The sequence below is a fragment of the Callorhinchus milii genome, unplaced genomic scaffold, assembly GCF_018977255.1.
Source record: "Callorhinchus milii isolate IMCB2004 unplaced genomic scaffold, IMCB_Cmil_1.0 Scaffold17, whole genome shotgun sequence".
Lineage (NCBI taxonomy): Eukaryota > Metazoa > Chordata > Chondrichthyes > Chimaeriformes > Callorhinchidae > Callorhinchus > Callorhinchus milii.
Genome location: NW_024704758.1, coordinates 3480172 through 3506041, shown reverse-complemented (window position 1 = coordinate 3506041; position 25870 = coordinate 3480172). Strand labels below are relative to the sequence as shown.

General features: G+C 45.5%; 1 protein-coding gene and 2 non-coding genes across 7 annotated transcripts in view; all 3 read right to left on the bottom strand.

The window, feature by feature from the left end:
• Window positions 1-25870, bottom strand: part of nap1l4b (nucleosome assembly protein 1-like 4b) — a 48421-nt gene that overhangs the window by 2327 nt on the left and 20224 nt on the right. Inside the window, exons 9-16 of one of the 5 annotated variants that reach the window (XM_007887382.2) lie at window positions 23875-24014; window positions 22034-22179; window positions 14788-14813; window positions 10243-10362; window positions 5780-5815; window positions 4742-4795; window positions 2921-2951; window positions 913-1164 (exon numbers count right to left, since the gene is read on the bottom strand). In XM_007887382.2, coding sequence (XP_007885573.1) covers window positions 2946-2951; window positions 4742-4795; window positions 5780-5815; window positions 10243-10362; window positions 14788-14813; window positions 22034-22179; window positions 23875-24014 — 528 coding nt within the window. In that variant the 3' untranslated portion in view covers window positions 913-1164; window positions 2921-2945. Of the gene's footprint in view, window positions 1-912; window positions 1165-2920; window positions 2952-4741; window positions 4796-5779; window positions 5816-10242; window positions 10363-14787; window positions 14814-22033; window positions 22180-23874; window positions 24015-25870 lie in introns of those variants that run through there. The other 4 variants (XM_007887385.2, XM_007887383.2, XM_007887384.2 and 1 more) reach the window with 4 other exon arrangements.
• Window positions 11776-11906, bottom strand: LOC121850346. Its single transcript, XR_006085559.1, has one exon. It is a non-coding gene; the product is annotated as a small nucleolar RNA SNORA54 (small nucleolar RNA).
• Window positions 25608-25738, bottom strand: LOC121850345. Its single transcript, XR_006085558.1, has one exon. It is a non-coding gene; the product is annotated as a small nucleolar RNA SNORA54 (small nucleolar RNA).

The window sequence follows — 25870 nt, the reverse complement described above, 5'->3', positions numbered from 1 at the left end:
TCTTCAGAGTCCTTACAGCTCAGCTGCTCACTGAGCCTTTGGCCTGCTCCTCAGCTCTCGGTCCAACCTCAGCCTGAAGCCAAGTGTATTCTCACCGAAACAGTGGAGAGTTGATGACGAGTTAGTTGCAGCAACATTCGAAGGCTAAAATGACCAGCCCCCAAACAAGTGCCAGATCTGCTATAATCCTTTCAAGGTGCTCCTCGCACTGTTGACGGGAGGATTGTCAGAGGGTTGGAAGTGATACAGGATTGTGAGCTCATTTGTTTTGGTCAGTCAATTCACAAACATGAAGGATACAGGCAGATGTTTGGCTACAAGTCAGCGATCTCCGACACATTACACCATGTGAAGGGTGCTATATAAATGCAAGTTGTTATACATTGGTAAACCTGTTCAGGTCAGAGCATATTGAAGCTGTACAGTGTTCTGGTCAGGCTGAGTGAATGAGAACAATGAGGCCAGTTGGTAGAGCTGGAGAGATGAGGAATAAACAGATAAGATAGGAGCTCTTCAGTCTCAGATATCTCAGCAGGGACAATATCTGCACTCATTGGGACCAGGAAGCAGAGCAGATAACAACAACTTGCATTTATATAGCGCTCTCCACCCCGGGCAGCATCCCAGAGCGCTTAAAATCAGCGTGTCTGGGTGTACCCTTCTGTGTGTCTCTGTGGTCTGTGTGGGTGTGTGTCTGTTTCTGTACTTACCTGATCAAATCTCTCCACCTCACATTACTCAGGTAAAATCACAAACTTAGATGCATCTAAAAATAGTTGACACTGCAGCCAGACTTTACTTCAAGGACATATAGACATGCGGACAGTCAGAGTGTGGTTAAGCAGTGTTCTACCATATATAAGGGGTGGGACAAGAGGGCACAGGTATTAGGGATGAGGGCACAAGTTTAAGTCAGTGACCAGAAAGTATTTTATACAGAGGGTAATCAATGGCTGGAGCGGATTCCCAGGGAGCGTGGTAGAGGCACTGATTTGAGAAACGGATGAAGTAATGGGAAGACAGTAGCACTGGTATCTTAGAAGAATGAGGTCTAATGGACTAATAAGCTGTCTGTGCCATGGTCCACAATTCAAGGCATATCCAATTCCAATCTTGCTGAGCAGAGCTTTCAATGTTCACACAGATAGATGTACACACCTCACTCTGTAAATGACATGGAAAAAATTGAGTGATGCCCAATGCTTGGCATCTGCACACCTACAACAACAACAAGATTCCATTTATTGAGCGCCTTTCACGTCGGGGGGACGTCCCAAGGCGCTGTACAGTTGGGCAGGACCCGAGCATTGGGGGGGAAATGGTGAGGGGAGGGAAGGGGCGAGGAGGGGGTAGAGAGTCGAGAGGAGAGCTGAAGGCACGGTCAAAGAGAAAGGTCTTGAGACCGGCCTTGAAGGAGGAAAGGGAGGAGGCGGCGAAGGCACTGGGGGATAGAGTTCCAGAGCCTAGGGGCTGAGAGGCTGAAGGCCCGGCCACCGATAGTAGGGCGGTTGGGGCGGGGGATGTGGAGCAGACCGGAGCCAGAGGAACGGAGGGTACGGGCAGGTAGGTAGGGGATAGTAGGTCGGAGAGGTAGGAGGGAGCGAGGCCGTGAATGGCCTTGTAGGTGAGGGTGAGGATCTTGAATTCGATCCTCTGGGGGATGGGGAGCCAGTGGAGGCGAGCGAGGGTGGGAGTGATGTGTTCCCGAAGCCTGGTGCGGGACAGTACACGAGCTGCAGAGTTCTGAATGACCTGCAGCTTGTGGAGGGAGGTGCCGGGAAGGCCGGCGAGGAGAGAGTTCCCATAGTCCAGCCTTGAGGTGATAAAGGCGTGGACCAGAGTTTCAGCAGCGTGAGGGGTGAGGTAGTGCCGTAGTCTGGCGACATTCCGGAGGTGATGGAAGGCGGTGCCAGTTGTGGCGTGGATATGGGGGAGAAAGGACAGCGCAGGGTCGAACAGAACGCCGAGGTTCCTGATGGCTTTGAGAGGTGGAGAGTGCAGCCTTGGATGTTGATGCTGTCAGCGCCTGAGGTGCGGAGGCGCTGACGTGAGCCAATCAGGAGGGCCTCAGTTTTGCGCACATTGAGCTGAAGAACGTTGTCTCTCATCCAGGACTCGATGTCGGACAGACAGCTGTCAGGACATCGGTGGTCGTGGAGTTGAGGGTAGAGGAGGAAAGGTAGAGTTGGGTGTCATCCGCATACATGTGGAAGTTAACCCCATGTCTGCGGATGATGTCACCAAGGGGGACCTAGTCCACAAATTGAAACCAAGTTCCACATTTTAAAAGGTAGTTTAGATTGGAGACTAGTATAGTCTAGTCCTGTCATGGGTGATTTTCATGCAGCCCAGATTGTGCAGTGCAGAGATTACCCAAGGAGGAAATGTCCTGAAAAGGTGCCCTTTTGGAATAAATAAAGCAAGACAAGTGAAGTTCAGTGAAGCACAGGTCAGTGTTCGAGTAGAGAAAGCAGCCCCTAGCTGTGGCTCAGCTTTGATCACCTCAGTTATGGGGTCTTGCGGAGAGCAACATTGCTGAACCAACTTGATTTTTTTTAAAAAAAGCAATTCACTCAGAAAGTGAGCTTCAATTTGAATAGGTCTGACAGCAACATTCAGACTTTGTGGGGGACTGGAGTAAATGTTAGTCTTTTCCACCAGCTCAATCCTGGATTGATTTGATTGAATGGCATTCAATATCAGTAACGATGGAAAGCTTGTGAAAAGCACTAAGCAAACAGCAGCGAACAGCCAGGCTGCAATGTCTTGGATAGGCAACAGGGGCTCGAGACACCTTGGAATTCTAAACCAGATGAAAAATCAAATTGGTTGAGCCTTGAACTCGGTTGTGAGGGAACAAAGGCAGAAAAAGAGCAAGATTAAAGCAAGAGGGCAGCAAGAACATGAGAAATTCCCTTACCTAGAAACGTACAATTGTTTATGAATTACACCTAAGCAGGGAAAATTCAGAACAAAAAAAGTCAACATTAATGACAGTGAAATAAGAGAACCGGGACTAGGCAAACAAGTTACGCGATCAAGCACTAATGGGCTCTGGTAATACCAGGGCCAAGGGGAGACTCCCACAGGGTGTGGAGGCTTGGCTCAGGTGGTAGCACTCTTGTCTCTGGGTCAGGAAGTTTAGGCTTCAGCCCCACGGCGGGACTTGAACTCAATCTTGCCTGACTCTCCAGTGCAGGACAGGGGACACTGTAGCAGAGATTGTCACTCAGACCAGACATTAAACTGAAGCCGCCACCCATTTGCAGGTCATTAATGAAAAAAGAGTAGGGAGTATTCCCTGGTGACACAGCCAACGATCCTCTAAAATAATTGGTCGTTCACTTCGTGGCTGGTAGTGAGACTTGGCTATGCGCAACATCGGTCTACAAAAACAGTCACTACATACGACAGTAACTAATGTGAAGCACTTTGAGACAATGGCACAGTGGACAACAAAAGTATAAGCCCTTATTTTCTCGAGATTTCCAACCAAATTCTCTATACTGGAATCAGCATGGAATACTTGGGAGGAAAGAATCAACTTCGCAATACAGCAAGCGAGTGCATCGTCAAATAAAACATGAAAATGATTTCAGTTGGTGGTTTAATACTGTATCCACACTCACTGTGAAGGCCTTCAGTAACCCAGGCCAACACAGCACACTCTTTAGATGATGCAAAAGCAGAACTATTTTAGTTGGCACACAGTCCAGGATGGCATGGGGCATGGTGAAAGCCAGCAGCACAACCTTGCAGAAAAAATTAACAAGATTTCCACAGGTAATGATGTGGTCTCAGTGGCGAGACTCACGGCCATCACAGGGTGTTTATTGTGAGGAATTGCACAGATAGCAACGGCACCAATCGGATATCTGAATAGACGCTGCAAAGGAAACTAGTGCCAATGGCACCTGGGGCAGATTGCTCCCTTTTGAAAGTCGGAACTCAGCAGGGAAAGTAAGCTGTGGAGAACCATTTGGCCCAACTGCCCCCCATACTGGAGCGAGCTGCTCTGATCCTGGCTCATATATTAATCCCTTCACACAATATAACTACTATTTCACCCGTGAAAACAGCCTGATCGATAACTCGGAGCTCCTCAGTACAGATGTTCTATGTAGGGAATCATTTATGGACAAACTGGGCCAATTGAATCAAGAGATTTGGTAAAAACTAAAAGGAGAAAGAGTTTGGAGCACGCAATTGCATTACAGTAGAAAGCTCAGGTGTGGATTTTGCACACTGTCCACATAGTGCTGAAATTCCTATGACCTAGCATTCCCTCGGATAAATCAAACCACTTTGTAAGGAAGGTAGCAAAAGACGACTGACTGATCCTTCAGTCAGTCAGTCAGTTTCACAGAATAGAGCGATCTCCATTAGCTAGACTCTGGCTGCTCAGTCCTCTCATGTTAAGCTCTCTGACATGTTAAGCCCCACACAGACGGAGGGTGAATATCTGGACACTACCTAGGAAACCAACTTCACTAACTTTCAAATACAATATTTATTAAATCAAAATATTTAATTTACAGAAGAGTGGCCAATGCTGAAAATTCACTTTGTATATTTCATTTTTTTAAAAAAACCAACAATTTGTCAAACAAACTGGTACGATAAATGCCAGTGATTGGGGTAACTCGGGAGCATTGGGATATGGGCGACAGCACAGAAAGTACGTAAGGACCACAAGTGAGCCTGTTTGTTAAACCCATTCCCCATTTCAATAGAAACTCACTTTGGGATCCGTGTCAGCTTCATCCTCTTCATCCCCGTCGTCTTCACCATCATCCTGTTAACAGTACATCACAGATCAACACAGTGAATCAGCATCACTCACCATCTACTGAAGTCAGGTAAAGAGACAGTATGGCTGGCCACTGTACTGAAAAACATTCCTTGCCTCCAACACACGGCAGCAGAGGCAGAACAAGAGCCAGGTCAGGTCTTTATCGGAGACTACAGAAGCCACAATTTACTGATGTGCTATGGCAGAACATTCTGATTATCACTGTTCTAAGTTACCGCACTGCCACCTTTGCTAGAACAAAAGTCTAGTTTAGTACCTCCCAATCAGATTGAGAGGATACAGAGGAGGGCAACCAGAATGGTTGACGGCTGGAGGCACTGGACTATGAGGAGCAATTAAGTCAACTGGGCATGTTCACACTGTGAACAGAGAAGTTTGGGAGGTGATTTGATTACGGTCTTTAAGATTCTAAAGGGACTGGATAATGTAGACCATGATAAACTGTTTTATCTTGTACTGAAGAGTAGAACCAGAGGTCACGATTGTGGATTGAATGGGGTTAAATTCAGAACAAATCTGCTGAAACACTACTTCAGTGAGCGAGTATCATGGAGCAGGTTCCCTGGGGAGACGGTAGAAGCAGAAAGTGTTGATTCTTTCAAGAACAAATTAGATAGATTTCCTTTAGAAAATAATATTTCAGGATACAGTATATAGTTTGGAACATGATGTGTGCATGCAACTGCCAGGATGGCGGATTATTTTGATCTTAAGTGGAGGTGGTGGGACTGGGAGGATTGGAACCACTAACAGGGACTCTTCACACAATGAGGTAACAGGACCAGGGTGAAGAGGAGCTCTGAACTGATCATCTCAACATGGGAACAGTGAGACCCCACAAGGGCTAAAGGCACAGTTTTGGTTAGTACAAGTCTGGGCACCAAACACTTCCATGCAAAGCTGTGAACAGAAAGCTACAGCTACAACGTCAGAGAAACCAGCGTGACTCAACAAACATTTCCTTACCTCGTCTTCACCTTCCTCATCCTCGTCCGCTTCATACTGGAAGAGAGATGGAAATGGTGAGAATATTCCCATGAAATCCCAGGACATTTTCATACAATGAGAATCGATCGTGAAGTGGCAGGACATTCAGAGTTCACATATTTAGTACACGGGATTAACAGGTCAACACCAATTCATCGAGCTTCCCGATTGCCTCATCGGCCTTGGCCTTTGACAGATTTCTCTGAGAAGCTACAAAGACGTTCACTCGGTTAGGCATGCACTAGTTGGGCCGAATGGCAAGTTTCCATTCTGTATCATTCCATATTCAAGGGGATTAGTTATGATTAGATGCTGTGTAGCCTCGGGTTACATTCCTTACAGCAGAGGTAGTTAATGAATGACTTGACTGAAACAATTAAAATTGCGAAAACAATTGACAAGATTATAATAACAATCCTTGCATTTGATACTGCAATTTATCATGTCGAAACATCTCAAAAGTTCTTCACAGGATTTACTGTAAAGTGGAGTAACTATTTTTTAGGCCAACATAGAAGTCAATTTGGACATAGCAATATACCACAAACAGCCATGAAGTGAATGATCAACTTTATGTGGGGATTGGAGGCTAAGACACCAGGAGAAAGTCCAGCAGACAGGATCTTGATTCAAAGAATGATTAGACAGTGGGCCACTCATCCCTCTGGCACAGGGAATTAATACAAGGGCAGAGCTTTAAAATCAAGAGCCAAGACAGTTCAGTTACTAAGGTCAGGAAGCAAGCCGTACACAGAGGGCTCTGCCCCAGAGTAGTAGAGGTGGAATCAATCGTGATGTTCATTTAATTTGACAGATATTTGGAGATATTAAGCGCCTTCCGATATCCTTCCAACATGAAAGCGAGTATATAAATAAACTGGTATTGTATTAAAGACCACTGTGAAAGGGCGAGGCATTGGGATCTGCCAAGATCGGAAACTTGTTGAACAGGTTGGATGACTTTTGATTCCCTATGCACCTACAGATGGCAGGAGTCCACATTCCAAACAGCCTCCATTTCTAACCGTCCTGAGCTTTAAACTTAAACAAATAACAGTCCCATCAGAGCTTCATAATCTTGAGGAACTCCATCAGGTCTCCCCTTAACCCTCTCAGCTCCAGTGAAAAAAAAGTATTTTTCATAACTGAAAGCTTTTATTCCTGGTAATGTCCTAGTGACTCTATTTTCTATTATTTTATTCCTGAAAAGGGACACACAAAACAAAATTAGACCAACTGTGGCCTACCAATACCCAGCATTGAATATAATGGCAGCCAATTTGTGTACATCAGTGACTCATAAATAGCCATGAAATTAATTATCAATTGTATCTGGGGGATTGTCGTCTAAGACACTGGAAGAAACTCATTTCTCTTTTCTAATACTGTAGGATCTTTAATATCTACCTAAACATGGCAGACGGACCTTTGTTTAATGTCTCACCTGAAGAACGGCACTTCTGACAATCTAGCATACCCCCAGCAATGCACTGGAGTGTCAGCCTAGACTGGGAGCTCAAAGTCCATGAAGTGGGGCTTGAAATAACCCAGTTCCAGCAACTAAAGGGTGTTATCAGCTCTGAGCACCACAATGAGCTTGATCCCCAAAAAATGAGCAGATCTGTGGCGCCGGTGATAAGATTTGATTGAGCAATCCTAAGTGTAAAGGGCAGGGCAATGACACGTACATTACACTGCAATGGCACCTTTCTTTCCTTAAAACAGTAACACCCAAGCATAGTTCAAAGTCCCAAGATTTGCAACAGCCCCTCTGAGGTATTTATGGCAGTTATTCAAAGAGAACCTTTAACTCTTCTTTAGGCTAGGCGTTTGTCTCTGAAGGAAGCCTACCCCTGGAGGTAGCTCAGTGTAAAATGAACAGCTGTCCACGACAGAACTTCAGCAGCCTTGCTCAGTTCTAACAAAGTCACTGCTCCGGCACTGTGACTATGCTGTTGGAATCGGGGTGGGGGGGAAAATCTCCATGGATTCTCGAGTCTGCTGGAAATTGGTGGCAGTTTCAAGCTCTGGCATTAATTAGTTCATTGTGGCATCTCCACTGTCCAAATAGCAGAGGCTGAACTGTGAAACGTGTTGGGAGCAAGTGACGCATCCCACGGCTTCTGCTGCTATTTGGGCAGATTTCACAGAACCTTTTGAATAACAATGAGCACAAATGAAAGAACATCTCGAAGATGTGAAGTTGTTGGTGTGGAGGAAACGCTGCTACCCTCCATAGGGCTGAAGGCAATGTAGAAGCAGAGTTCGGAGTGCGAAAACACTCCACAATTCAGCTCTTGAAAGCTGCTGGGTAGAAGCAGCATTCAAACAGCTCCCAGAGTGGTCAGTGTGTGTCACCATGGCCAGTGCACACACTCATTCTAAGCCACCTACAAGAGGAATGTCCAACTGTACACTGCCTCAGGTTATAGACGCTACACAGGATCGGTACAGGTAAGACAGCACCCCAACCGATTAAAGCCTGACTCTGAAAACATAACACCGTTTGGAAATGATGCGATGAAAGGACATAGCACAAGTAATTACCTGTAACTAGATGTGCAATTAAGCTCAACGTTCAATTAAGAGCTTTAAAGGTAAATCCAAATGCAATTCAGAGAATGCTGATCAAGGTACTTTAGTTCAAGGCTCACAAAGAATTCCTGGCATCTGCTAACAACTGCGGGCTAAAAGCAGCGTACCTCAGGCATCTAACAACTAACTCTCCTCCTCCGGGGCAGAGGTGGAAGTAAGGGAGAGAACAACGTAAGTTGGCTCCAAGGTGCCATTGCCTGGCAACGGGAGATAGGAATGGAGTTGATCTTGCAGTCCTGCAGCCTCCATTCAGTCACATTAAATTAAAGAGCTGAACATGCAGTACACACGGGCATTTCCCCCAAATAATCAACACAAGTCTATCCACTCCAGTGTCTGAGAAGCCCAAACAGACAAACACACACACAGCGATACATAAAGAGACAATCCTCCAGATAAATTAAGTCATTCACTTCATGGCTCTTTGTGGACATGCAAATCGGCTGCCACTTTCGCCTGTAAATACAGTCACAACACTTATAATAATCCTTGAATTTGATACAGCGTCTTAGCACGTTATTGAAACGTATCAAAGCATTTCACGGAATATACTGTAAAGTGAATTTACTATGTATTTTGTGGCCGAAAAACTTCACACTATACCCCATGAAACACTTTCAGATGCAATAAGGAGCTAAGGAGTCAAATAAAAGGATTATTTGACGACTGCTGACAGTGCCCTCCCCGGACAGACAAATAGTCCTGTCTGGTGGTTATCACAGAGTTTAGTAGAAATAGACACAATAATAATAATAATAATAATCCTTGCATTTGATATAGCGCTTTTCACGTCGGGAGGACGTCCCAAAGCGCTTCACAGAACACACTGTAAAGTGAATTGACTGTATATTTGTGGGCGAACGCGGTGAACATTATCCTCACTCCCAATGTGGTGAGAACCTGCCCTCATTGCTGGCTCGCTGCACCCTGCTATGACACAAAAGGAAAGCAAACAAAAATGTTTCAGCGTTGACCGGGCTGAGCTGTGAGTCAGCAGCAGTCCACAGTCTTGCTGTGCGTGATGTTGCACTGGAATGGAACCCGAGCAAGAAGAGACACGAGCCAGGTTACGAACAGTGCAGATCCCCGATTAATTCAATTACCTGGCACCAGCAGTCTGCTTCCCAGGGCAATATTCGGATTTATCAGGATGAAGTCACATCAGTAATAGATGTTGAGGTCACTCAGAATATTTGAGATTTAGCTGTGAAGGCCCCTGCTGCGTACAAAATGGCTGAAGTACCCCCCCCCCAGCCCCACCATGAGACAGTAACTATTATAAACTCAGACCGTACAATAGAAGTGTTTAAAAATGTTTAAGCTCAAATTGTCAGCCCATAGAGTGTCTCTTAGAAAGAAAGCCGTGTCCCATAACACTAGGACCATCCATTATCAGCTCACAGGGGCAGCGCGCACACAGTACACACACAGATTGACTCAGGGCAACACATACACACACGGGCAACACACACACACACACACACACACACAGAGGCAGTCTACACACACATACACACCTGATCTTCATGGAACTGATCCCCTCCCCACCCACCCCATACAAAACCATGAAAAAACACTAAAAACACTGGAAATGTACTCGTTTCACGTTGCTGCCCCCCATTTTCCAGTGCGTTTATGTGGGCGATGAAGTGTCACCTCTCCGGTCTGTGGGGCTGCACTCTGTGATGTTCTGTAAGATTCACAACACCCCGGAGTGCAGCCCCCATGCACACAGGCTGGAGAGACACACAGAAACACGCTGCTGTCACCAGCCTGCGTCACCACCTGCGCTGAAGTGGAACATCAAAAGGCTGTGTAACAAGTCACATAAGAGAAAAGATACTCACTTCCTCGTCATCATCAATGGCTTCTCCAGTGAAGTACAACACCGCTCGAGGGACTATCCGCTCACGGAAAAAGTGCCCAATTTCAAAATCTGTTGCTAAATTAAACTCGGAGTCTTCATCCTGGAGGAAGAGGAGAGCATTAGAACAAGACTGACATCTGTATCTGCTTCACAAACAAACTGCCAAGCCTCCATTACCAAGCTCACCAACTGAAGACAAGCTGAGTGCACAGGAGGCCACTGCCTCCATCCAATACTGCATAAAGGTTGCAAATATAAATCCTGTTTGAAATCTGTGTGCACGAGAATAAAACCATCAAGACTGAGAGGATTCATGAGGGAACATGTCACTGAGGAGCTAGTATGTGAAACCTCAAGCGCAGGGACCAGTAACTTTAGGGTAAGGACATTGTGCAACAGCTGAACTATTGTAGGGCTTTTCACTGCAAAAAATACACTCAGATAATCTTATAATCTTTATAATCTTCTTCAACTGAAGAAGAGTATATAACAAATTACATTTATACAGCGCCTTTCAGGATGACGTCCCAAGGTGTGGGACAGTCAGGGATATATGCACCCGAGCTGGTGGTTGGGATCAGGAAGGGTGGAGGGCGGGGAGGGTAGGGGTAGGAGGATGTATATACAGTTACGTTTAGGCAAAGTGACCTTTTACTGTATCTTATTGTTTAGCTTTGTTTCATCTGAGGGGATGATCCACAGCCACAAGGCCATCTCTTCCAGTCAGTGAAGGACATCTCCCCACAGCAAGTCAATCTACGAGCACTGAGGAGTGAAGCGTCTGCATGCAGTGGATTGGAATCTGGGGTGTGAATTTGGACGATGGAGAAACTGTCTGAATCGATGCCAACAATGTGCACAAAGAATGGAGAGTTCAAGGCAGGTCCTTCACGTTAAACCCTAAAACACAATCCTAGATTTCTCACCCAAAATGTGTCAGTCCTAAAATCAAATTACACTTGACTGAAGGGTTTTGACATTTGGACAATTTTCAAATGTAAGCTCCTTTACATTTTACATTGATGTCCACCAACACTGAATGCAGTCTCACTCCACTTTAACCCCGTGTAGTTTTCGTCCCTTGTATTGATCCACATGGGCTAACACCCTCGTACTAAACAAAAAGACTTCTGGCTTTCAATCCTTTGATTCTACTTATTTTGAAAACGTTGCCCCTTGTCCTGAAAAGTCATACATGAATAAATTAATCTGTGTCCAAATTTTCAAGAGGTCAGCTTGTTTGAGTCTGCTCCACGTTCTGGGATTAATCCAGAGTTCTCTCCGCTACCTGTTGTCACTCAACGCCCTCAGTGAAACCAGACAATCGCTGCCGCACACTCCCAGACTGTCTCCAGGTGATGGGACAATTAGAAAACCAACTCTTGCCTTGCACAGTTCCCATTAGCACCACATTACAATTCAGCGAGCTCAGGCTCGCTCCATGCTACATCGCCCTGCTCCAGGAGGTTATGCTATCGGATTGTTGAACAATGATCTTCTGGAGTGAAAAGAAATGTGTTCCCAAGGCTAAGCCTGTCAGGCTACGAGGCAACCTCCAGCGCAAAACTCAGTTGGGATTAATGTAGCACTGGAATGGAACCCGATGCCTGGAGATGAACAAGCAATAGGTTACGAACAGTGCAGAAGCAAATTCATGATAGTTTTCACGTAAGAGACGAGATGTGGGCATGTATACATAATTCCTATTCCGTACTTGAGAGATTTAAACTTAAATCAAATGTAAACCAGGTCAGACCCCACAGCCTGGGTTCCATAATTGCTTTTAAATGGTCAGTTCTGAATGTTTGGGAATGGTTTAATTATGGAAGAACGTACAGGTTCGGGAGAGATCACAGTGTTACACTGGGGGAAGGGAGAATGTTAAACCTACTGTTGAGCAAATAAAACTCGAACCAGGGAACTCAGTGAACGTTATACGTTCAATTTCAGTCAAGCTTTTGTCACAGTGCTGACCAAGATTGATTTACAAGGACAAATGGAGGAGGGAGCTTTGAAAGTATGTTGGAAATGTCCTTCTGACGTGAAAGGCGCTATACAAATGTAATTTGTTGTTGTGATAGATTATAAAAAGTAACAGCTATCTGTACAGGAGCAGTGGCACAACACCCACATGCCATCGTTAACAACTGTAAATGTTCAGATTTTCCTAATCTGAGGAAACCAATCTGGAGATTATAATTTACTAAAATCAAAGAGAGCAACACCAATAAAGATTGTCAGAACGGAAACAACTGTAAAGAGGTCCAAGAACTGATGGGCAAGCTCTTACAGATCTCACTGTTCAGATACCAATTCGAGCCAGGGTCCAAAGTCACTCGGCTTAAAGTAACACATTCCTTCTACACTAAGAAGTTACTGATTTAAACCAACGAAGCTCACATTAAGGGTTAAATAGCAATGGTGGACAATCAGTTTCCATTCAGTATGTTAGACTGCAGCGTGACAAAGTAAACGCAAGATTATTTAGCAAATGTGGGGAGTTCTAAATGTGTTTCAGGCTATTTTATAAAATTTTATACGGTATATAGCAGAAGCCTTCAGGATAACGACATGTGAGAAACTCTGCAGCTATTCTGAGTCAGAGTCTGATTAAATATTAAGCAACTTTCCTTTTATCCTGATAGTCAGCAGCAATTACAATTACAGAAATATCATTGCCTTCAGGTCACCAGGGAGACTGGGTGGACAAATAGTAGGACTCACGAAGGACACAAGGGCATTAATAGCATTCAGTTTAAGACCAACCATGAGCCACTCTCTCTCTCTCTACAATAAATTGCATTTACATAGCGCCTTTCATGTCGGGAGGATGCCCCAAGGCGCTCACTGTTAGACCAATCACTGGAGTTACTCTCTCTCTGTCGGTTAGGCCACCCACCAGAGCCCACCCCTCTCCTGAGATGGTTAGACGACCCGCTCCCTGAATGAGACATTTGCAAATGAAAAGCAGCATGTGCTGGACTATCCTAGTATCACAGTCGGTGCTGTGTGAACAAGGCTGGATCAATGCAACAAACGATCAGGGTGATGGATTTACTTTGTTTGTTTAAGATCAGAGCGTGCTAGAAGTCAAATCACTTACGGGAAACGGATAACAATTAATAACTTTCTACAAGTATTTACAGACGCGACACTTACATGCTGATTATACTCAGACATAAGCAGATTACAGTCTGACAAAAACAAGCAAAGCACAAGCTACTGAGCTGTAACTGTGGGGAAACGTGCAATGAAAGAATTCTCAGCAACCATCAAAATATGAACCCCAAACACTTTTTGATGCTCAAAAACTGTGAGTAGAAAACACAAAGCACTTTAAGACATTAAAACTCCATTAAGGACTTGTGCTTGGTTACTGTGATGTATGCTAATAGCAGTTAGTATTTCTATTGTTATAAATAACTTCAGGATATGTGTTGAGTCTGTAAACAGTGAGGGGACAGTGTACTACACTAACAACAATTTGTATTTATTTAATGCCCTTCATGTGCAGTAGCATCCCAGATCGCTTTGAATAGGAGGAGACAGCATACACACCAACAGTGAGGGGATAGCATACACACTGAAACGGTTCTTGTGCATGTCACCCAGTTCCTGACAGCCAGGCCTGCACCTCCATTGGGAGTTTACCACCTGCATGATCGAGCCACAGTGAAGCACCCAGAGCCTGCGGGGCTTGGTTCTTTATCAGATTCAGCAACACTTTGTTCCCACGCTTCTACTTCTTCTTGTCAATCAATATCTGCCCTCACAAATTTGCATAAATTCACTAAATTTTTACGGTGTACTGTGGAATTAAAACCATCACTGGCATTCACTGTTTTTCCATTCAGTTTCTCTATAGGCTGATGCAGTTCACAGGAGAGCTTTAATTGATTGGAATAAACTGTCTATACTGCACATCAAATGCTACTGTGACTAGAACATAAGGCATACTTTTACTCAACAAGGCGGTATTTAAGTCCACTCCCACAGACTTCATATTGCTGGCAGGATACAATGTTAGCTACCAAAGAGCAGGAAGGTATTGACCAGTGATTGTGGGATATACCAGTCCTTACTCTTGGATACCCATGGAACTGGTTAGGATGCTTCAGTCACTGTTTACACCCGCTCTGGAAACGGCACTCAACACCTTTATCCAGAATTGGACCCACTACACATCTTTTATCCAGTACAGTCTAACCGATAGGCTGCACATCAGACCACCAAGGTAGCCGGGCACTAACTGGTGGGAAACATTCACTGAGATCAGCTGCTCAGTTCCAGGTGGCTCCGGTAACGGGGAGCTCTGCTCTGCACCACTCACACCTCCTTACAGCCAGTGACCCGGGTGGTCTGAAAGCAGGACAAACGTCCCAAGGACAGCCAGAAAGACATTCAGGGGACGTTCCTTAACTTCTCAAAATATTTACTCAATCGTCAAAATAAAACAACGACAAGCATCTAAAGCAAATTGCTGGGGTAACCCTCCCTCCCGCATGTGCCCATTAGTGTAACTCACCATTTCTGCCTCACCATCTCCGTAAACTAGAGAAGAAAAGATAAGAGAATGTCAATTCTTTCTGTAGGAGATGAAAAAGACAACCTGCAGGAGGTGGAAATTAAAATAGCCGCACAGGTCAGTGACAGGTAACAAGAGGAAAGGTATGGAGCCAGAGTGTAAGGGCGTTAGGTGCTGGTGAAAGACCAGAGTGTGTCATGGCAATAGCGGTCACATTTAGAGTCAGGTTTTCTTTTAATGCTTTTAATCTTTGGAAAAGCAGCTGTTATTTTCTTGACCTGCATTATAAACATGTTGAGCACGTTTTTCTATCTGTGCACTCCCTGGCACTGGCTGGGGTGAGCAGCCCGGGTGCAAGATCAGACACCAATGGAGAGTTTTCATTCCAAGTTTCATCAACAAACAATAAGCTGTGGCAAAATGGCTTTGATAATAATAATCCTTGCATTTGATATAGCACCTCATCACATTGTTGAGACATCTCAAATCGCTTCACAGGATATACTCTAAAGTGGATCAACTGTATAATGTTGTGGGCGAAAAGCAGCAGCCAATTTGCACATAGCAATGTCCCACAAACAGCCATGGAGTGACCAATTTAATTTGGTGGATTGTGGGCCAATGGAAACTCCCTCCTTTTTTCCAATAGTCCATGGGATCTCCCCAGCACTGCATTGGAGTGTCAACTTCGACTATGTGATTGAAAGTCCCGACATGGGGCTTGAACCCACAATCATCTGAATCGGAGGTGAGAGAACTACCAGTGAGCCAGGCACAAGTGTTTGCGGTGAGAATTTTCTTTCTAAGTGAAGCTCAAAGTGGTCACCGGCACAACGCAGGAGCCAAGTGAAGACACAAGTGGCAAAGAATGGGCTTCTCCTGAAAAACAGTTTGATGGGAACAATATAGTGAAAACAACCAAATGTGACAATACTACAGGAATGTAAATGTCGTGGTAACAGGGAACAAGTTTACCATGAAATGAGGAAAGCTGGAGGGAAAGGAGCATTGCTACCTGTAGCCACTCTGCTCCCAAACGCACTGGAGTCTGGAACTTACACCAAATGCACAAGTCCAGCAGACTGCTCAGTTACTGTGCTCAACATCACAAGCAGTTTGAGGTCTCTTGTGCTACAAGCAGCTCTACCATTAGAAAAGAGATGAGGAAACAGGGTGGTCGGTCCCATGCCCTCAATCCACACCTTCACCAAATGCTGACCCTGGGTTGTCCTTTCCACCCGCAGTGTTCATCATTCTGCGGGTAATATCATCTCTGTCTGTTCACCTGACACACTGAGTCCATGCCCCTCACTGTACAGTTAGTGACGGTGTTAAACATACAGTGCAGTCCTGTTAGAAGCTGCTTCACTACAGCACAAATTCACTGAGAATGTGATTTCACTGTGGCCCCTCTCCAGTGTGGACAGAGCCTCTCGTGACTTAGGTAAATGATACCCAAAGGTGCCCCAGTTTATACTGGCTACTTTAATCTGAATCAGTTTCCAGTTCAAATCTTAATAAAGAGTCATCATCATGCTGGTCATCTGAGGCCTCATAGAGGCCAGCACCAACTGCAGATGGCAGACCTGTGTGACTACACATACCAGTGAGCACATAGTGAAAGGTAGGAACACTTGCTTCCCGTTGGCAGCCACAGGAGGATTTGTGGCTAATTACAGACATGTTAAACATTCACACGACACTCAAAGCATTCACTAAATTTCCCAAATGCTCTTTAATAAGTAGTGGGTTGACTGCATTCCTTTCTATTGTAACAAATGGGAGGGTTTGGCTGATCAAATTCCACTTACATCTCAATCAACTCCACGTTGCTAGGGCAGAGATCAGAACATCATATTTAATTCTTAAAGACAGCAATACAGTTACTCAGTGGGTGTGAACCACAAACAGACCAAACCAAGCAAGTTATAATCCGGGGTGTTAATTGAGCCTATAAAACGTCAAGATTACTTAACAGGATGAAATGAGACATTTGGTGCAACATTTGCAGCAAACAGAACAGAAGCTCAGAATCCACATGAACTCAAACTCTCACCCCCAGGCTCCCATTACCCCAGATCAGTATTTTCTGGTCAGGAAGCATCAGTGGCACAGATCCTAAGCTCCATATGCTACACATGTTGTTTGGAGTGGGTGGGAGAGTGAGTGGGTGGGCAGGAAGGGAAACTCCAGGCTGTTTAAGCACATATACCTAACTCCTTCATTAATAACTCGTTCGTACAGAGATTAGGCTGCAATCTATCTGAATCTTCATTCACTCAAAACTAATCAGACCTATGAAAAGTAACCCATGGAGTCCATTCTCTGTACCCACCAGGTAATGAATACCCCACTCTGAGTACCGGGAGGGACATGCCTGGCTCAGTGAAAGAGAGCGCACAAGTATGGACCCACTGAAGAAGCAGCATGTTAATCTGAAATCCGGGTGTTTGTGTTCAGTCATGGTCTGTCAGACGTGGACAGTGAACAGACCGCTAAAGCCAGAGGCTATCAACATCTCAATGCAATGCTCACCTCTACACAGCTCGCTCCACTCCAGTAAAATTAACAATGAGGTGGTTGTGAAGTTATAGTTCAGGTCCGCATTGTCCTTTGACAATTTGGGGCCTAGAGGAATTTGGGGGTGGGGGGGGGGGGGAACCCTCATTGGTCAAACTTCAAATAAAAAACGATTAACAATAAGAGCTGCTGCTCTGAAGGTATGTAACAGGAAGAGGAGATGAATGAAACAGCAGCCAATGTAACCGAGTACTGGCTGAACAATGAAAAGTATTAATAAAAGGCACAGGGGAGTGGTATTCTGCACATACCTGCTGCTCTCACACCTTAAAACCTGAAACACTTCAATGCATTCCAGGATTGTGCTCTCTTCTACATTAGATCTGAAAGCGCTCTTAAACCCGTCTAAATAACCATCTAATCAAACATAGCCAGAAATCTACACTCCACAATAGATACCTTCAGTTTGGGCTCTAGCTTGCAGTGTGGGCCCTAGCTCAGTGCCATGTGCAGAGAAGGCCCCCTTTGGCACTTTGGCCCCACAGTCCAGGCTGACAGCCAATGCAATGCTGGGAGAGTGCTGCATTGTGGAAGTGCCATCTTTTAGATGAGACGATAAACCTGCAGAGCTTGAACCCACATCCTTCTGAGCCAGAGGTGAGAGTGCTCCCCTCTGAGGCAGGCCGACAACAGCTCCACAACATATTCTAATGAAGGGCAGGGGAGTGAGGAGAGAGATGATCGTCTCTACCTCAGTTTGGGTGCCCAATCAGCACTTCGATACGTCCTCCCGACGTGAACGTCGCTCTATAAATGTAAGTTGTATTGTATCAGGTGTCCCACGTGCAGACTGGGCTGTTTTGGCACTGTATTCTTTATGTTCTATGTGGAGATGCCCCGCATAGCCCAAGTCCAAGGGTAATCACATGAATGATCAACACACCGCTTATAATTCTAGGCTATTGTGTGGCAATACACCACAAGCCTTTCCCCACACATGGTGCCCCACCCTGGATCATTTACAACTGCAGGACTCACTCCTCCATTGACAAATCCCAATTGCTCAATTCACCAGTTCCTGCTTGGAGCGACAGGTCAATAATACTCTACATTGTGACCCATGACTTTAACAAAACAATTTGAACTCTGCTCTCCACAGCTCACTGAGCCGTGCAGTGGGATGGTCTCAGTGCTCAGAAACGGCTACAGTCAAGGAAAGTAGCTGATTTCACAGTGGATTGAATCACTTGCAAATTTACACTCAATGACTGCAGCTGGGACTCTGGAGCCTTAGTCACAACTCAAAGGCAAATTTTCAGGTCATTACAGCTCAGGGTCTGGAGAGAGAGCAAATGAAACATGCCCGAACACCAAGGTGTGTCGGAGTGAGCAAACCTGCCTTTTATCAATGACTCATTGTACAGCAGCTATTTCCAGTAATTGCACAATCCCACACAACTAAACGCTGATTCCTTATTGAATTAACTTCACTGTAACACCACTGACCATGTAGAGGGTACAACTTATCCCATTCAAAGGCAGCTCGCCCACCCCCTTGTGTTTAAAGTCAGGGTTGGCCGAGGGAAATGTTCAGTGAGACCACTGACTATTCACTCTCTAAATCAGCTCCAGCATGGACAAGTGTAAAGCTGCCTTTATTCTGCCTCCTCACCACCACTCCCTATTACAGTAATGTCAAGGCCACTCCAATACCATAATCACTTGAGGGAACTGAATCCATTTAAGGTGTTGGATCACATGGGCTTGACGAAGGGGGAAATAGAAAGAGAAGATGTAGAGGGGCAAAACCCAGTTTATTCCCAGAGAAAGGAGAGCTTGTTTTATGGCAGTAGTACTAAATCAGACGAGACTCCACAACCCTAATAGGAAGTAATCAGTCATTAATTTCCCCGTATTTAAATGGATTTCCTCCCCACAAAAAATTCTCCTCCCAATCCCTGCCAACGCCTCACTGCCAGCCTGGGCTCACCAACTACCAGGGTTTTATGAATATGAAGAAAGAAAACAGTCCTCAGATTGCCTCTCCTCATATTGTCTAATCCAAGCAAAGTAGCTGTGCAGCCTAAATTACGGAGTGTGGGCTGCTCGCTCATTATGGCACATATTCCAGTCTGGAAGTCTGATAACTGAAGGTTGAGATGTTTAAAATGATACAAGGGATTTGATAGGGTACCTACTGAGAAACTATTTCCTCTGGTGGGGGAATCCAGAACAAGGGGGCATAATCTTAAAATTAGAGCTAAACCATTCAGGAGTGAAATCAGAAAGCATGTTTTCACACAAAGGATAGTGGAAATCTGGAATTCCCGCCCCAAAAGGCTGTGGATGCTGGATCCATTCACATTTTCAAGACTGAGGTGGATAGAATTTTGTTAGGTAAGGGAATGGGATAAAGGTGGCTTATTGAAGTTGAGGTATAGATCATCCATGATCTAATAGAATGGGGAAACAGGCTCGAGGGGCTGAATGCCCGATTCCTGTTGTAACATAGGGAAAGAAATTGGTCATTTCAATCCACGACTGTTTGTGGGATGCTGCTGTGCGCAATTGGTTGCCGTGTTTCTCCCACAAAATATACAGTCAATTCAGTTTACAGTATATTCCGTGAAGTGCTTTGAGACGTCTCGAAGATGTGATAAGGTGCTACATCAAATGCAAGGATTATTATTGTTATACTGTGCGAGATGTACACCAAGTACTATGCCAGGTAGTGCTCCAGTCCCAAAGTGTCACTATCATGGTCATGGAGTTGAATGTGAAGTTGGACAGAGGCTTTCGCACGATCGCCCAGGGTGCTGTCCCTCTACATCGCTGCTATCACTATCTCCCTGTTTTATGGTGCTGACTATCGATAATGAACATGAAACAGGAAACGATCAGTCAATGTTTAACTGGCTTCACTCAACAACTGGCCTGTTGCTGGGAGTGTGCAAACCTTCACATTCATTACATCAGCACAAGAAAAAACAAGACAGGAAGGGGCAGCGCGGCAGCAACCAGTGGCCTGCACCTCCTCCCTCCCCCCGATGCACACACACAACCCTGCCCATGACAACCCACACACAACTCAACCCCACCCCAACCAAATCATTCCAACTACCAATCAAGCCTTAGCCCAACTGCCAGTTTAGGTTTATACAGGGTTCCACTGGATTACAGCAACCCCATACTCAGCACTAATCCTCTCATCCTCTCTTTGCTAGTCTTCAGATCACAGCTTCCTCTTCAACTGTGCCTATGTTCCTGTCCCCCACCGTGGCTCGACGTCAGGTTCAACCACTGGTAAGCGCCCCAACATGTGTGAATGGCGCCATTTAAAAGCAAGCTGTTATTGTTGTCATAATCTTTAGCTGACAGATCGTCACAGGTCAGCGTAGAAGTGTAGCTGATTGCTGCCACAACACGCGGCTCATGTTAAACACCCCCCCCCAGCTTTACAATTGAGGTTGGAAATCGGAAATGGAAATCGTGTTTAACAAATCTTTTAAGAGTTTTTTGAAGATGTAACTAGCAGGTTAGATAGGGGGCAACCAGTGGATATAATGTACTTGGATTTTCAGAAGGCATTCGACAAGGTGCCACATAAAAGGTTGTTACATAGGATTAGGGCTCAGGGAATTAAGGGAATATATTAGCAAGTGGTTAACAGGCAGAAAATAGAGAGTAGGGATAAATGGGTCCTTCTCAGATTGGCAGGTTGTGACTAGTGGACTGCCGCAAGAATCAGTGGTTGGGCCTCAACTGTTTACAGTCTATATCAATGACTTAGATGAGGAAATAAAGCTTAATGTATCTAAATTTGCGGACGATACAAAGCTAGGTGGGAAAGTAAGCTGTGAAGACACAAGGAGGATGCAGAGATATAGACAGGCTAAGTGAGTGGGCAAGAAGGTGGCAGATGGAGTATAATGTGGGGAAGTGTGAAATTATTACCTAGGTAGAAAAAATAGAAACACAGATTATTTTCTACAGGATGGAGAGACTGGATAGTGTTAGTATTCAGAGGGATTTAGGTGTCCTTCTACACCAATCACAGAAAGTTAGTGTGCAGGTACAGCAAGCAATTAGGAAGGCTAATAGTATGTTAGCGTTTATTGCAAAGGGATTAAGAGTACAAGAGTAGGGAAGTCTTGCTGCAATTGTATAGGGCCTTGGTGAATATTGTGTGCAGTTTTGGTTTCCTTATCTAAGATATACTCGCCTTAGAGGGCGTGTAACGTAGGTTCACTAGGTTGGTTCCTGGGATGAGAGGGTTGACCTACGAGGAGAGGTTGAGTAAACTAGGCCTATATTCTCTAGAGTATAGAAGGATTAGAGGTGATCTTATAGAAACCTATAAGATTCTTAAGGGTCTTGACAGGGTATATTCTCCTGGTTGGAGAATCTAAAACTAGGGCTCATAGTCTCAGGATTAAGGGTCAGCCCTTTAGAATGAGTTGAGAAAACATTTCTTCACTCAGAGGGTAGTGAATTTATGGAATTCTCTACCCCAGAAGGCTGTGGATGCTCAGTCCTTGAACATATTCAAGACTGAGATTGATAAGATTTTTAAAAACTAAAGAGATTAAGGGATATGGGGATAGGGTGGGTAAGCGGAATTAGGTTAGATCAGCCAAGATCTTATTAAATGGCGGGGGAGGCTCGGGGCGCCGAATGGCCTAGTCCTGCTCTTATTTCTTATGTTCTTATGTTGGTCTCCGCTCACCTCTGACTGGGTTAAAGAAATTGAAGAAGGAATCGTTGGGTACTTGTTTGGTGATGGTTCGTACAGTGCCCCGCCCCTTGTGCTTCTGTTTCTTTTTGATGTTTTTCATCGTCACGTTCTTTCCTTTCTTCCAATCGATGGTGCACCTGATACAGGGGAGATCAGCCACTCAGTGAACCCATAACAATCTGCTCAAGAAGCCCCACCAAGGCTTGAGTTATGGTGAATATTAAGCTTTGGCCATACTAAACATTCTCCCTTTCATTAAATTAAGCCCAGGACCCGACCCCCGCTGCCCCAACCCAAAACGCACCTGCCCAACCCTTGCTCCCAACCACATCCCCACCACATCCTGCCCCCAAACCCCCACCCACTCACATCCCCACCACCACTGCACACCATGGGCAGCACCCTTCCCCAGGTTCCCTCTGGCTGTGCTGATCTCCGCCCCCGGCTGTGGGAGGCAGTGGTTCCTGCAGTTCCTGGCTAAGGAAAGGTGGCGTGGTGAAGACCCTCCCCCAGTGACGCTAGCCGCTGATTCTCTTTTTTTTAAAAATTAACAATTCTCCAATTCAGTAAAAATGTCAGGAGTTACCGCGAGTGCAGAGTTTATGCCAACACAATTTCTCTCGTGGTAAATTGTCCAAATAAATCTTGTGTGCACAGCAGTGAGGGAACAGAGTCTGGTATCCGGGTGCTACATCATTGAAGAAAGCACTATATTGAGCATGAGGCTATATATACACACCAAGAACTCCTTCCCTCCAAGCTGCAGTACTCATTCTCACACTGTCTCCCTCTACTTGTGGCTTCCTGGTCAGCGCTGCTTTCAGCCAGAGATCAACAGGCACGTCAGTGGTTTCATCACAAGCTTTCCTCCACATCCAACACAGAATGGCAGCTTCCCATAGCATTGGGGTGGACCCTCAACTCAGAGCCCAGACTGACCTCCTCCACATAGTTCCATTTCTACAAAATACCGCCATTATCCTGCACCACAAACCAACCCAGTCAGTGATCAATACTGAGTGAAGTCCCTGTGCGGGAGCTCGCCCGGAGTGAGAGAGGTGCAGGCTGCAGGGACTGGGATAAACGTAACCCCATTTCTGCCCGACCTACACCAGCACACACACTAATAATCTCACACAGATCCTGACGGGCTGCCATCAATCTGCCTCACATTCTACACATGCGTGAACATTTACCCCGAGTCTGTGTGAGTGCAACTAATGGGGAAAGCACAGTATTTAGCAATGCTCTCAGACCGTGAAGCAGGCAATGTAGTGAGTCACACCCAACAATAAGATCTGTCAGGATAGAATCATGTTCCTAACTGTGCCAAGACCAGGCTATGTGGCAGCCTACAGTCTATGGTTAATTAGGTTTTAGTGTAGCACTGGAATGGAACCCAAAGCCAGAAACACACAAGCAACAGGTTATGAACAGTGCAGAAAGTAGGAGCCTATGTCACCCCCTCCCACGTTGGTCGCTGGCTGGCTGCATGTGCTTGGTGAAGGAGGGAAGGAAAATGTGACCCCATAGTTTACAAGTGTGAATTTTTGATATCAAAGGCAATTAACAACTAGGCTGATGGACATCAGCATTTCAGCCATGAGCTCAAGAGAATTCAAGGTTCACGCAGTCCAGTGCATATTCTACAGCATGAGGAGCAGAGACTGAGGTGGAATAGAAGATTCACATCATGTGCACCAGAGGGTGATGTGGGCCATGTGCACGAGATGACGTGTACACCAGAACTGTGCTAGCAGCTTGCTCCCTGCTAGCTCACTTGTGAATGCTAACCCCAACAGACCAGCAACTTGGTGCCAAGATTCACTTACCCCACAAAGTCAACTATCTCTGGCCCTTCGAAGGAGAAAGGGTCCACTTGATCGGGTTCAGACTTCATCTTGTACGTTTTGGTTAATATGGAGTTTGTGAAATAATCATTTGGCTCAAAGTGAAACTCTAATGTAAAATTCTGTGGGAGCAAAAGACCAAAAAAGAATATTAAAACAGGTCCTGAATACATTCAACCCTCCCCGCCCACGGCCTGAACCAACAGGCAGAGCTGCTAATGCCTCCATTCTTAGCTCACAAAAAGCTGAAGCGAAATCTCTTCCACCTTCACTTCACAGGTGAGTCACTGCATTAACCAAGAACTCCCACCTCCATGGTTAATTGCTAATGACTCAGAGTTGAGACAGGTGAATTATAGCCACAAGCAGTACTGTGACTCAACCCAAGGCGAGCCTGCAACAGGCCACGGAATAAGCCCTGGGATTCTGAATCCTCCAAATGAACGACACACCTGAAATTGTTGGTGCTGGGTGTTTCTGCTCAGCCCAGTACATTGGCCTCATTGAACAGCCCAGCATCAGGTAGCGCAATGGAGGAGAGAACCTGCTACTGTAAATATTAATAATCCCTTTGTTTGATACAGCGCCATATCACGCCATTGAGACCTCTCAAAGTGCTTCACAGAATATAATTGTAAAGTTTAGTGAATGTCTATTTTGTTGGCGAAACCCGGCAGCCAATTGTAATAGCAGCATCCCACAAACAGTCGTGGATTGAGGGGGCCAATTATTTATTTACTTTTTAATGGATTATTATTACCCCCTCACCAGGCACATATACAATAATGGATCAACATGAGTTTTGTCTGGACGATGTAGCTGGAGTAGAGGCCAGAGGGGCAATGCCTTCAGGATAGATTAAGCTCATTTAGATTTGAAACAAAAAGAAAAGGATTTCACAACCAGCGTGACCCTGCTAGGAAATGGAAAGGGGAAACAAAGGTTTATGAACTTAGTTAGGGTATTCCTAACATCCTGTTTATTGGGTTTTTACTGTTGTTATCGTATGTGTGGTGACAGGCCCACTCCAGCCTGTGGTGTCACCTAGTGGTGATCGGATAAAAGACCAACAAAGATTTTTCCTTATATAGAGAATGAGGCTAACATGTGTGTAGTCTCCCCGAAGGCCTAAACTCCACTGAAACCCCCAAGTCCTGCAGTCTAGAATCCTGGTTGAGGCCAACAAACAAATCATTCTGGGCTCATTCAGGCAATACTGGAAGAGCGCAATGAACGCATTCCCACTACTTGTCCAGCTAGGATCAACCTACCCATTAGGGCTTTGGCTTACAGGTTTAACAGCTGAGTGGAAAGAGATCCTGCCCCAAGCCACTGGTCTGCCATTCCAAGTCCTGCCAATGAGCCAGGCTGGCTGTACCATCATCAGCAGTGCCCTGGAATACTGCGCACCCAATTGGTTTAGGAACTGGACTAGAGACCGTCACAGAGGGTGGACTTGATTCTGACATTCTGTTGCAAAGCACGTCACCTCGGAGCCAGTTCAGCTACAAGCAGACCCTGCTTTACCTCCCCTCCAAGGAGGTTAGTGGATGAGTACAAAGCATCAGCTTTCATTAGAATCGGGTCAATTGAGTTGATTTGAGTACATTTAACTTTGGCTCCCTGCCCACCCTCCTCCCTCCAGTATAAAAGCTTGCTGCCATCAGCTCTCTATCCACATTGTGAGACGTTATATATTTACAGCTTCCCCAGTTGTATGTTCCCAGCTCTGGAAAAGGTCAGGTTACAGTACACCACCTACCCTTCGTTCCAGTGGGGTTTAATGTGGCACTGGAATGGAACCCGAGGCGTGGAGAACACAGGCAACAGGTTACGAACAGTGCAGGCAGATTTCACTGGGCTGGAATCAGCTCTGTGCCACCCCCCACCCCCCCCCCCCCACACACACACAGGGGACCTTGTCCCAGCCCACATGCTGGTTCAGTTGTGAAAGGCTCAGTTCCCACCAGATGGTGCT